Here is a 13,615-nt window from a genome sequence, read left to right as displayed (position 1 = left end):
TCTGTTTATAAAAAAAAAAAAAAAAAAAAGCTCCAGATGTTTGGGTTTTTTGCAGCTTCTGTAAATTTATTTTTCAATAAAATATACAGTCAAGACAAAGGGTATCTAAATCATTTTAGTTACAGAAAGAGATCATATGTACACAGGTGCCTCTGATTGTAAAACAGAATTTAAAAAACAAAACAAGAAAATGACATTTCCTCTCTTACATCACAGCTCTATGATGTTTCTCTTGCCTCAAATATCTAGTCTTCCAGTAACATTTTTTTTAAACTTTACACTCTCCTACAAAACAGCATTTACATCTTTACACACATGTACTGGTATATGTCAGTATAACTGAGGGAACCTGGATGAATATTAACTTTACTATATACCTTGAAATTTTAATAACATTTCCTGGCTAAAATCCTTTCCAACGAGGTTCAAGGGACGTAATTAAGAAACCAAAGAGTAGTTTTACACAAACAGCCATCATAACCAATTGAATGTATTTTTTGGTTTGATCTTTACCGCACTGATGAAAACAAGTGTAGAGCGGCATAGAGGGGCACGTTTTGCAGAGTTAATGCGCTGCTCTGAGCTCCACATCCACATATGACATTTCGTAAAGATGTTTGAAAGTGATTTAATGGCTGAATTAAGCTTCAATATTATGTTCAAGATTAAAATGTATACTTACCTTACTTACAGTATTGCTCAGACAACATTTTAGATTAAAAATGACTTCAGTATTTGGTTTGGATCAATCTTGAAACGCTACTGACAAAAATGTATGCAGAGTCCAGTGTAAGACAACCAAAACAAGACTCCTCATTCCAAATGACATCTATAATAAGGTTCGCTCTTAGAATGAAGATCTTCAACACATACTCTGATCTAGATTAATCCTACAAGTGCAATTACAGCAGACATTTCATTAAATTAAGAAAGGCTGGGAACAACAGCAGGGCGACGCTGCACTCACTGGCTTTATCATTGGGTAAATTAATAAATGCTTAAGTAAACCACCTTAGCTCACATCCACAGGCGGTAGCTCTTTTTTGTTGTAACACTGTGTCCACTGTGCTGACATTATAAAAAGTTGCACAACAGTTTATCTGCTGTCTGAGTAATTTCACTCCAACCCTTCGGTGCAATCAAAAGCCAGAACTGTGAATCAAAATTAATTTTTAGCATTTGATTTTCCATGTTTCAAACACATTTATTAAATGCAAAAGTACCCATCTTCACCAAAGTAAAACAGAAAGCTACAAAACCTCCAACTTGAGTCATTCACCACGTTTAGCAGCTGATTTAAGTCCAAAGCTGGCAAAGCCCTCACAATCATTCTTCAAGAGCAGTTTAATGGATTTAAAATGTGTTTTTGAATGGAGCAAATTCTAATGCATAAATCATTTCTTTAAATTGGGTGAACAGGAACCTAACCAAACACGATACAATTAATGACACTGAGCAGTGTTTTTGTAGTTACTCGCCTGGAAATAAAAAGACTTTCAACAGCTTTAGATTTCACTGGAAATCAATCTTCGCTTTTTTTTCTCTCGTTATTCTCAGTTTTGTGTGGCTGCAGTGGTTAATTTTTCTAAGTGGTTTCAGTCAGAGCTGCATAGAGTGTAAAGTGTTTAAACCTTGGAAATCGAGTTGTAACAATGTGCACATGAATCTTGTTTTATAAAGCCACATTGAGTCACGACTTTAATCACGAGGGGGACAGACTGGAAAAAAGAAGACTGCACACTGATCTGAGCCCTTGGTTTGTGTTTGATGACAAGATGAGATGTTATCTCTGGCTACAAGTTATGGAGGCATGCAAGTCATGAATTTACTTAATCCAGTCAGTCTCTTGGGTTGCTAATGTAAGCTAGCCATCTCAGCACAAACAGTGCTAACGAGAATGAGATGAGACATTCAGTCCTGCGTGTGCTCAAAGTTACAATGCTTTTATTTTTAAGTTACGCACAATTATGCTGCCCCTTGATTGTGTTTTACAATTTAGCCTATCAGATGCACTTTACTTAGTTTTACAGTTTTATAGGATGTAAGAATTTAGGTTCTCAAGATGTGATGCAGCTGAATAATGAAGAATTAAAATCAGGAGATCAACGTCAGTATCCAGCCTTATAAATGGCATCTAAAAGTCAAAGGAAATTAAATACCTGAAGCTGTTAATATTACACGTAATATTTAAAGCCACTGCGAAGGCTGCACAACATATTTTTCCAGTTATGTACTCAACATCATCTTGGACTGCACTGACAGAGTACGGACTGTACTGGTTCCCAGTGGCACAAAGTTTCAGTGTTTTTGAACAAGCACGCATGCTGAGGAAACTGAAAACACACAAAACACATAAGGACAAACAGACATGACACAACTGTAATTTCACTTGCAGTGAAAGAATCTGACCCTTGTTGCATAAGATTAAAAAATAGACTTTCTGTTCCTGTGCAAAAGTCACCGCCTTCTGAGCAGTTTATTATTGCCTCTCCAGTGGCAGAGAGACGGAGAACGAAACATCACCTCCATGTGGGGAACAGAGGTTAGTGCAATCTGAACCAAGCAGGCTGGACGGAGACCAATTCACTCCTTTTAGACGGTGAAGTGAAAAAACAAAACACAAAAAAGAGCCCATTATCCCACCTTCTTTAAAGATCTGTCCATGTGCATGTGTCCACGGTACAAGTGTCTCTAAAATTGGTTAATTTGTGAGATTTTGTTTCTTGACAACTTGGATAGCGTAAATGTTGTGAAAAGGAAAAAGCTCAGCCTGAAGAGCGAAATAAGCACAGTTCATCTGAGATCTCACAACACAAACATGAGGAACGTCTAAGCCAGTCCAGAGGAACTAGGAGTGCCAATAATCCAACATGCCGAGCAGCAACAGTTCCCGGACTCCACGGGTGTCTTCGCTGCAGTATGTGTGTGTGTGCTACCTGCACATGGGTGGGTGGGTTGCACACATGCGCCTGATGCTAGACCTTTGCATCTGGGATGTTTGTTTATGGTGTTACTTGCAAATTGCCTCCAGAGTGTCAAGGGTGCGTTTGATATCGCGTATCTGCGTAGCCAGGTTGTGTATGGGCTGCATGGAACGATCCAACTCCTCGCAGCGAGCCATTAGTGTATACATGCCCTGTGGAGGCAAAAACATGGACGACAGAATTTATCAGAAAAGGAATAATTTGTACTTTAAAAAAATAATGTGAGGGGGTTTCCCACTGTGGTCCTGATTTAAGGTTTTTCCTCATTAACAGTTTCTTTTCAGGTTCACAAGTTAGGAATGCCTTATGTTAAATCATATTTCTGTAAAGTGACCTATCATGTAGCGACTACAATCCAAAATCCAAACCCATAAACAAAACTTGTGTCCAAGGAAAATCCAGCAAAATGACACAAGCTGGGCTATCACTATTATTTAGCTAATTAGGTAGTAAATGTTTATAATGCATGCTCTGGTGGACCCAGCAAACAGCAATCTTTACTTGTCACATTATGTGAAAGGAACAGAAATTACATGTCACCTTTATACTCATATCTACAGACTCTCCCAGGCTGTCCACTGAGTCTCTGTAGGTCTGGATATACCCCACACTCAGAGCTGTCATCTGTATAAAAGAGATGGTTAAGAGAGAGATTAAAGAATAGCACAAAAACAAAAGGGGAGAAATAAAATAGTAACATAAAACATGAAGACCCTGCAATATATCTACATACACCCTCAGCAGTGCTATTACAGGGTTAGACCCCTTTTAGCCTTAAGAGCAGCATTAACTCTTAATGGCATAGATTCAACAAGGTGCTGGGAACATTGATGTCAACATGAAAGCATCACAAAGTCGCTGCAGATTTGTTGGTTGCACATCCATGATGTGAAAGATGCTCTTTGGATTGATATCTGGTGACTACAGTGAACTTGTGATATGAGGTGTTGATGGAAGGCAGGAAGCTTTTATGTTGTTTATGTCAAATTCTGACCCTACCGTCTGAATCCAAAGCAGAAATCGAGACTCATCACCAGGCAATGCTGTTCTCAGCTGACATCAGTGACACCCATCCTCACCTTAAACTACTACGTAATACACAGACTTCAATGACGTGTACGTGTTACACTTCTGACTAAGACGACAGCATAAACAGGGTGATTTGAAGAAAGAACTACTAAGACTCACATTTTGGATGGTTCCATTGAGGCTCCTCATCATCACCTCCACACTGTGTGCCACTTCCTGGGTGTGTCTCTGAAGGTCCAAAAGGACGGTGGGATCAATGGGTGGTATATCCGCTGGTCGCCGTGTCAACCCTCGACTTCGGTAAATAGGACCCGAACAGTCCGCTAGTGAGAGTTATCATAAATTAGATATACAATATAGAATAGCTAATATAGAATATACTTTTTTATATAAGCCATTAGCAGAATTATCTATAAAGTGCAAAATTATGGACACTGGAGGAGGAGATAAGCATATGCCTTCTGACTGAAATGCAGTGAACCAAATTCTAGTCGGACCTGTAGGGTGCAAAATTAAACTATAACTACAGTGAAGAAGGAAAAAAAAAAAAAAAAAGAAACACTGAATAAAATGAAACATTCTTATTTGACTGTTTCTCAGAAATTGAAACAAATTACACACTTAGCCAAGAGTGCCATGAGTAATTAAACCTTGGATTAAACAAACCCCAGTCAATAAATTGGAATTTAAAAACAAAAACAGTTTCAACCTCTGAAAAGTTTCTGTCGGGCTGTGGCAGGACCTTTAAGAAATCCCTTCAGTCTAAACGAGGTCTGTGCGTCATCAATCTTAATTGAATCAGCAGGTAGAGAGAATGAGCTGCCACAGAGGACATATTGACTGTGGCCCTGTGTTTAAATTGAGAGGCCAGTTTAGCTGACACTCTCATCCAGGGGGGTTTCTGAGTGAAGGGCAGGGGCTCTGTGTCTTACTCCAGCAAAATCTGACAAGACGGATGGCTGCTAATGCACAAGCTCTGCCAGGTCGACCTGCTGAACCTACATAGATGATTTAATTTCTGAGACAGCGGCACACGTATGGGATTTTGAGGAAAAAGAAACAAAACTTTTTCTCCTGGGGTTGGGTCTCCATCATCTCCCCACAGCTCAGACTTAGGCTAATTTAATCACACAGGAAAATGGGAAGATGAGGAGAGGGGAAGAACAAAATCACCTTTTATCATTACGCTTATAAAATCTTATGCAGAGAGGACTCTGAAGGGAAACAAGCACTGGTGGAGGGTTTCACTAACCAAAAGTGTAACTTTTAGAGATTTCCCACACTGTTCTCAATGATATGAGCATAAAGCTTAATGCAGAAACATTTCCTGAGTACGTAAGAATCACTAAGACAGGATAAACCTGATTCATACACAGTGTAGAGTATCTACCTGTTAGAATGGCTTGTTGCTTCATGTTGGCACCATCACTGACATTAGTCACGTTTTTAGCTTTGCTTTATTTCATTATTTGCTGCAGCAAGTGATGTTTCAACACTTAACTACTCTTCAACTGTAACGATCTGTATATATGGTGCACTTCCTAACTGAATAAACACATCTTTCCTTGAGTCAGTCACATGATTTTTCACTCAATCTATTGAGACAGAAAGTAAAATAAATAACTTAAAAAAATAGCGACTGCATGAATTGCTTAGCTTGTACCGCATTAACATTGTGTGATAACGAAAAACCAGTCAACTGCAGCTATTGCGTGCTCGGAGGAAAAATTATACATTTATTAGAGATGCATTGATCGATAGGCCAGGGACCAGAAAAGGATGATTTGTTTTAGTCTTCTCTGCTCTGACGAGTTCCAGTTGGTGAGACTCGGGAATGTCCCATACATGAACCGGTCTGGTTTATGCATGGACAACACATGCACAGCGATGCACACGAACAGTCATGCGCACATTGACAGCCATATGCTACCATGTTGTGAAGCGTGGAAGCTTTTCACTGTGAGTGAAGACACAAAGTTTGCTAAAGTAAACTGTAAAGGGGGGGTGGGGATCAAACCTAACCAGACACTTATATCAACCACACCCAGCTGAACATGGGCATTATAAAGTAGCTAAGAAAGGAAAAGACACCAAAGCTAAAACTATTCAGAGCTCTGACCCAGCAACCTCGACATGAGCAACGGCTCAAACCAGTAAAACCTGTAAAAAAGATCAAATGGAATTTGTCTGACAGTTATTCTTGTTACATAAATCTGTTGCACCTGCCTTTGTTTGCCTGAGGTAAAATCTACAATCAGAGATCTAACAGCTAAATATTTTAGTGAAATCAAGCAAACATCATTATATGTAAACTTGTCTCTTTCGGTCTGAATGTAGCACACATACAGAGCTGTAAACCATACAGCTTAGAGTCCACACTCACACATCTATCACCACATCTGTCTTTATCGTGGAATTCTTTTCTCAAGCAAATCTGAGTTGCACCAATCAGATTGTATGCACTTGATCAACTGTCACTGAATGACCCCACAGGCCATTAAGGGATTCAAGTAAGCCAGTTCATAATAGGATAACCAACCATGGCAATTAATTTGCTTAAATTAGTACCTCAATTCCAATTTACTTATTATGGTCTAAGCAATGCATTAATGATGACTAGTCACTGACTGGGTGTGTTTGCCTCTGCAAGGAGGAGCAGGCTGTGAATCTTAAAGACGACAACTGTCACTGCAGTTCAGTCCCACCAGCTATACAAATACCAATAACCTGTTGAAATGCCACATTCTACAGCAGGAGTACAAGCAGTCATGAAAGAGCTCTATCTACATGTCCTCTACACCAGCACAAACTGTATACAGTCCACACATACAGTATGCATGTTTCTTCTGTTTGCACTTAGAATAAAAAACTAATACAGAAATACAAAATGTTTTCATAATTTACAAAAAAAGGGAGAAAACTGTGTTTGAATAATGTCAATTATTCCTCTGACTCTTTACTCACAGTCACTGCAGTCCAGACTAGGCTTGGAGCTCATTTTGATCTTCTGCTCGAGGTTTTTTGTGATGAAGTTAGTCAGGTCTCCATCATGACTGACTGTACCCTCTAGTTCCAAAGCCGAGGAGATGGTGGCCCTTCGGCCCTCTGACTGGCCACTTCTGCCCCCTCCTCGAGCCCCTGAACCACCTGCAACCAATATCAACAACTTGTGGTTACAAAACACTGTCGATAGTCAATAACACAGTTCAACGTGGAAGAAAAGTTAAACAATGTCACAAATTCCACTTCTTTTTACTTCACTCTGGTGCTTTACAGAAAAAGATTTTCTACATTTCTCAGTTTAGAAAAGACACGAAGAAAAAGCCAGACCACGGGAAGATGCACATCTACCTCCACACGCTTGACTAATTTCATCCAGGCTCTTGCTGTCCTGCATTCCCCGCACATTGCGAACCCAGACCTGGGCCATGATGTGAGGAGGGCAAGGGGTATCATCTGAAGAAAGAAGAGGAGGTGGAGGAGAAGAAGAGGTGGAGGTACTCGGACCAGGGGCTGAAGATGAGTAGCGTTGTGAAGACTGGAAATTTTGGAGAACAAATAAAAAAATAAAAAAAAGTAGAGAAAATTTACTGAACCATGTGGAGCTACACATATCTCCTGTCGTTTACAGCGGCCACGCTTTTCTTTGATAGACGGCTTCTTTTCTCACTCTTAGGTTTATTCACTCTAAAATAACGACAATCATCTTGTCAATCATTGATAGTCAGCACGCTGCACTTTATTTTAATCCTACTGAAATTTGTCTGAAAGAGGTCATGTTCTGATGACTCAGCTACATTTATTTGCGCTGGCTTTAGTTCTCATTACATCTGCTGACATCATTCTCTCTTCGGTACACACAATCTAATAAACCTGAAATGTCAGAACAATAATCCGGCACTCCACTCACTTCCACCTTTGTTCTCCTTCCGGCGCGCTGATTCTCCAACTTGTTTTCATTCTTCTCATCCTCCTCCACATCCTGTTTCTCTGTCTCTCCATCTACATCCTCCTCTTGGCTGTTGGAGCCTCCATCCGCAGTCTCTGCTTCTGTCTGCTGCCTTTCTGTGGTGACTGGGTGTCCTTGCTGATACGAGTCTTTGGACTGCCTGTGCAATGCTGAGTCCCACAGAAGAACTGCATCAGCAGGGTCCACAGTCTTAGAGGCTTCATCAGGAATGTCTTTGGATCCTAGATCTGTTTCTCCTGTGCCTGTCACCGTGGGGAGGGAGGGGTTTGCCTCCTCAGGGCTTTGTAATGATAAGCTAGAGGTTCTCTCATTCATGTCCATCTCTGTGTCCAAGTGGCCTTTCCCATGGTGAACTAGGTTTTCCATATTAGCATCAGCATGGTTCTCTGTGTGCATGTGGGACTCATCCACAGATGCCTCCCCGGTCCCTGGTACTCTACTTGAACATTTCACTGAGACCGGAGCTTGAGGGCCATTCTCCAGTGCAACAGGTGTCGCTACCCCGTTTGCCGTTTCTGGCACTTCTGTGCCAATCACAGGGGAGAGACTCATCCCTCCGCCTGCTGATTACAAAGAAAGAACATTACTGGAAACCTGGAAGTGACTCTGCCTTTTAAATCTATAATTAAATTAACTGGTTTTACCATGAGCTAAAAGGGTTTTCCCACATACCAAAATAACATTTTTCATACAAACCATTTTTTAAAAACATGAACCCATCTCATCCCCTTATCCTTCCTTAATCATCAGCGCTAAACACTAAAGTACATTAGAAAATGTTTGATCAGAAAATTCGTAAACAAAGTCAAGAGTCTGACCAAGCATTCAATGCCATCTTTTGCTACAGTATTGAGTATTCAATGGTTTGGCCAGATCGTACTTGAGAAACACGAGTCAGGGGGTCAAATATCCATCAATAGGGCCTGATGATGTGGGTAGAACCTATGAATTTTATCCAATGGATTATTTACATATAGAGCAGTAAAGAGAATTTTCTAGATTTTTGAGTACATGGGATGCAACAGAAAGGCACAGCAAACAAAAGTTTGCATACAATCATAATGGACATGAATGTCACTTTAATTTTGGGCTTTTAATGATCTCCTTGAACTGGTCTTTTACCTGAGTGGAATGATTACACAACAAACATATTTAATAACTTCAAAAAGGAAAAATCGAGAATTGGGTGTAAAAATGTTAATTTCTTTGTGATTTCTGACCACAACTGGACATTATCAAATGTAAGTAAGAATATAGTAACTACATTTTGCCATGTAGCTGAACAATGGCAGCTGTTTATGGTTTGTCTTGATCACTTCGATGCACCAGGAACATCGTTCTCACCACTCCTAAAGCAGTTCTCAAAACAGTTAAGCCATTTCTCATAACACTGAACTGTGCAAAAGACTAAAACAATCAAAAGTTTTTCACGTCAAACCAAGCAAAGTCAGTCGATAACGTCCAATCTGTCACCAATGAATATTGTAGGGCAGCTATTACTGTGTGTGTAACTGGCCTTGCTCTTCCCTTTATAGTTGAAAAAGCTTTAAAACTGATATAATTTAAAATACTAAATCAATACCAGACAGCATTAAGGTAAGTGATATCTGAAAATCTGACTGCCAAAAGTGTTAAAAACTGGTTTTCATGAATCAGAGTCAAATGAAAAATGCATCAACACAATGAGAAAGTGAAGTATGTGTAGAAACAACAGCAGTGCGTAGAAACACAATGAGAAATGCTTAATGTGAGTAAGGAGACTTACGTTACTGCTGTAAAGAGAAAACTCTAAAGGCACAACCACAGACAACAGGAGAAGAGTACATCCACTGAATTCACTGACTCCTCTTCAAAAATAGAATAAGTGAATAATGTGCTTGGTCTCCTGACCTCTCATATGACGTACAAGACAATGGAAACAATTAGACTGTGAGAAGGGGACTGCTGTGAGAGTTTTCCAGAGATTTAAACACGTCGGTGTTAGCTGACACACTTATGGATCATAACAATTTTTCATAAAGACTGAAATGGCGTCGTACTAAATGGTTTAGCACAATACTAAGCTACCTTAGTGTTCATATTAGCTTATATTTCCAGATTTTAAGACAGCAACGCCCGAAAATTACTGTGCGACAAAAACAAAGAGGAACTAAGAAAAAAACCCTGACAAGCATAAGTGTCTGCCAGCGCTGAGGAAGTTGTCGTAGTGCTGTCAGAGTCGCCTTGCTAGCTCCCTTTCAGCTGCCAGTGCAGTTAAATGACGTTAGTGCAGCGCGGCTAACATTAGCAGTCCAGGCCTCCAACTCCCAGAACACTCACAGCTGGCTTTTATTGTTTGACACGGCTACATCAAAACGTACATTTAGTGCTAACCTTCGCAGTTACCTACAAACAGGCTCATACAGCAGCGCTGCAGAGCTCCGTTAGACGATAAAAACACTCACCTGAGGAGTTTCTATCCTGACAGATGTAAGCAACAACCGAGTCCGATGAAAATATCCTTCCGCATCAAGTTCCGAAAGAAATGTTCCGGCCTGCAAAAGGCCATTAAACATATATATATATATATATATATACAGACAGACAGACAGACAGACAGATAGATAGATAGATAGACAGACAGACAGACAGACAGACAGACAGATAGATAGATAGATAGATAGATAGATAGATAGATAGATAGATAGATAGATAGATAGATAGATAGATAGATAGATAGATAGATAGATAGATAGATATGTTATACGAAAGAAAAAAAGTTCTTTCAGCACGACTCTTTGGGTTTAAATGTGAAAAATAATTTGTAAAATTTCATTGAAAAATGTCTTAGATTATCGTGTTATAAAACATAAAGGTTCTGTTACTTCTTTGTACTTTGTTTCTATTTAATCTGTTACTTAGTTACTTTGGTTTAGTATGAATGGCAGTGAGAGATGTCTTTATCAGCAGGATAAGCTGTAAAATGTATCAAAATACAGCAACACATTTTCCACATGTCTGTGAAGGTTCTCAGTCATCCAGGTCATCGTAGTCAAAGGAACTTGCAAAGAAAAGCGTCTGGACTTCTTTAAGTTACTTGAAGACGTTTCACCTCTCATCCGAGAAGCTTCTTCAGTTCTAAGGTCAAATGGTGGAGAGTCCCAGATATAAACCTAGTGGGAGTAACCCCCCACAGAGGGACAAAAGGACCCCCTGATGATCCTCTAATCGCCTGAGCCAAGGTGTGAAACTGGGTGTGGGTCCCAATCAGCCAGAGTTTCGGGTGAGTTCATTGTGAAACCTGGCCCCACCTTATCATGCGAATTCCTGAGGTCAGATGGCCCAGGATGTGAGTGGGCGTTAAGGCGTCTGGGAAGGGATCTCAAAACTGGATTATAGATGGCAGAGAGTTGGTGTCGTAAACCACCGCCTCTGTTCAAAGATGGTCGCTCACAGTGGACATAGATGGCTTCTTTCACTCCTCTTTCAAACCATCTGTCCTCTCTGTCCAAAATGTGAACATTGGCATCCTCGAAAGAGTGTCCTTTATCCTTAAGATGCAGATGGATAGCTGAGTCTTGTCCTGTGGAGGTGGCTCTTCTGTGTTGTGCCATACGCTTGTGAAGTGGCTGTTTGGTCTCTCCAATGTAGAGGTCTGGGCATTCCTCGCTGCACTGTACAGCATACACCACATTGTTAAGTCTGTGTTTTGGCATTTTGTCTTTCGGGTGAACCAGTTTTTGTCTGAGCGTGTTGCTGGGTCTGAAATGCACCGGGATGTCATGCTTGGAGAAAACCCTCCTGAGTAGGTTTCCACAGATGTGATTTTCCACAGATGTACAAATGGACCACAAATGTCTTTGTCAGGCAGATTCTGGCACCCCTGCTTTAAAGAAAAGCGGTTGTGTTCTGAGTGTACTTATGTTTTCAGTTTATCAGCATCATTTTGTTCCTATATGTGCTGAAACTCAGTAAACCGTTTATCCACATGATAATACTGCATTTCTCTATTTACCCCAACAGATGGAGACAAACACCGCAGGTCTCCAGTCTCCAAAGAAACTTCCTCGACTACAAGCTACCTGTTGGTGATTTTCATCTGCCAAATACAGATTGAGGTGGACCCTCCTTTACCTGTAGTTATGGTCTATGACCAAACCACCCCAGTGTTGTGGAGTTTTAGCAACTAAGCAAGAAGCAAGTCCACTAAAATAAACTGAACAATAGCAACAAAAACTGAAATGTTGGTTACCTTGAAGGTGCAATATGTGTTGTAATGTTCATGCCACATGGGCCAAGCGTCAGCATGTACTGGTTTGGCTTTGTACTTCTCTTCAGTTACATATCTCCAAATCTAGTGTAAATAAGCAATCATAGAAAAATGTGCACCACTGCGTTTGCTCTAATTCGTTTCAGAAACACTATTTCACTAAAGCCTCATTTAAAAAACAACAACATTGGTTTTTTTGGGTTTTTTTTTTTTTTTTTAGGAATATTGGACATAATTTTAGCAGATGGTGAAATAAAATTAGTAACTGAGTATAAGTACAAAGCCAAAGGGCCCCCAGTTTTCCCTGGTTGCCTACACTGGAAGTCAGGACAGTGTCTGTGGCTTCTTAAATCTTTAAATGTGGTCAGAAATGACAAACACTGCTGTAGAGGAGGAGAGAGGAGTCAAAACCACACAATCACCACATCTGAGGATCTCGTATAATTTCTAATCTAAGCCATCCATTCAGGCCAGCTGCGTCCTGTCTCTTGGTGAAGATTCAGCTGTTTTATCCAATTTTGTTCCTCTCCTGATGTGACAAACATCAAAGCCTGTGGAATTTACCTAAAGACTAAAAGACTTTAGAAATAAGCCAATATTCAAGGATTTCCCAGTAGAGCACTTAGTAGTCACTTTGACTGTTTCCAGGTTTTGTGTTTCTTTTTTTTTAAGGCTATTAATGCCAAAGAAGCTATTTTAGCATATTAGGAACTGCCACAAGAAAGGCACCGTTTAGGAAAACGAGGAATAAAAAAAAGCAAATTGAAGGCACATGGCTCCACACACATGTGGTTTTTGCATAATGAAAGCTGGAGACTGCATGTTGCACAAATGAAAGTAAAAGCCTGTAAATCATTATCCCACAAGTCACAGATATTAATTACATCCATACTCAAGGGGCAAGACAACTGTGCTCTTCAGATGACTTGAATTAAATCTGCTCTTCTTCACGTGAGGCAATTTTTGCTCACGGCAACCAAAACTGCAGCTGAATTTATTCCGTTTTGTTCAGTTTAGACATAAACTTTAACAGGGTAACACTTTAAAACTGTAGATGAAAATTATAAATCCTCCCATCGCCCCCAACTGTTTTTTCCTACCAACTGTTGCCAAGTGTTTGCCCCTAGGAGTTCATCTGATTGTTGGCATTTTCTCTGTATTATTGTAGGGTCTTTACCTCATAATATAAAGTGCCTTGAAGTGACTGTTTTTGTGATTTGACTCTATGCAAATAATTAAATTCATGAATTCACAGTTAATTAAACTTTTTCACAGTTTACAACAGTAAATGGGTTAGCAGTTTAAAAATTAATTTGCAAACCAATGCAAACATCTGGTTATCAAGAAGAAAATGGTGCTTATAAAACTTGGTAAACTGTTAAC

General features: G+C 39.9%; 1 protein-coding gene across 4 annotated transcripts; it reads right to left on the bottom strand.

Annotated features, from left to right (window-relative positions):
• Positions 1-45: 45 nt before the first annotated feature.
• borcs6 (BLOC-1 related complex subunit 6) lies at positions 46-10,516 on the bottom strand. 4 transcript variants are annotated; one of them, XM_014338994.2, is made up of 7 exons: positions 10,428-10,516; positions 7,924-8,546; positions 7,365-7,551; positions 6,978-7,160; positions 4,173-4,336; positions 3,525-3,608; positions 46-3,136 (listed from the first exon to the last, which is right to left on the bottom strand). In XM_014338994.2, exons 2-7 carry the CDS (start codon positions 8,533-8,535, stop codon positions 3,011-3,013), a joined length of 1,356 nt encoding a protein of 451 aa, XP_014194480.1. In that variant the 5' UTR covers positions 8,536-8,546; positions 10,428-10,516; the 3' UTR covers positions 46-3,010. The 4 variants fall into 4 exon arrangements, with proteins under 4 accessions (XP_014194480.1, XP_014194481.1, XP_042076978.1 ...); XM_014338995.2 differs by having other exon boundaries at positions 7,924-8,543; XM_042221044.1 differs by lacking the exon at positions 10,428-10,516 and adding an exon at positions 9,749-10,421.
• Between the last annotated feature and the right edge of the window lie 3,099 nt (positions 10,517-13,615).

The sequence above is a fragment of the Haplochromis burtoni genome, unplaced genomic scaffold (genome assembly GCF_018398535.1).
Source record: "Haplochromis burtoni strain Fernald_Lab_line unplaced genomic scaffold, NCSU_Asbu1 Contig_60, whole genome shotgun sequence".
In the NCBI taxonomy this organism is placed as follows: domain Eukaryota; kingdom Metazoa; phylum Chordata; class Actinopteri; order Cichliformes; family Cichlidae; genus Haplochromis; species Haplochromis burtoni.
This window is presented reverse-complemented; position numbering and strand designations above follow the sequence as displayed.

Excerpts from the sequence above, each read along its gene's own strand:
- borcs6 (XM_014338994.2), bottom strand. The coding sequence starts at position 8,535 with ATGAGTCTCTCCCCTGTGATTGGCACAGAAGTGCCAGAAACGGCAAAC. Across the intron at positions 7,161-7,364 it reads AATTAGTCAAGCGTGTGGAG|GTGGTTCAGGGGCTCGAGGA; the intron begins GTAGATGTGCAT and ends TATTGGTTGCAG. Across the intron at positions 4,337-6,977 it reads TAGTCTGGACTGCAGTGACT|CGGACTGTTCGGGTCCTATT; the intron begins GTGAGTAAAGAG and ends AACTCTCACTAG.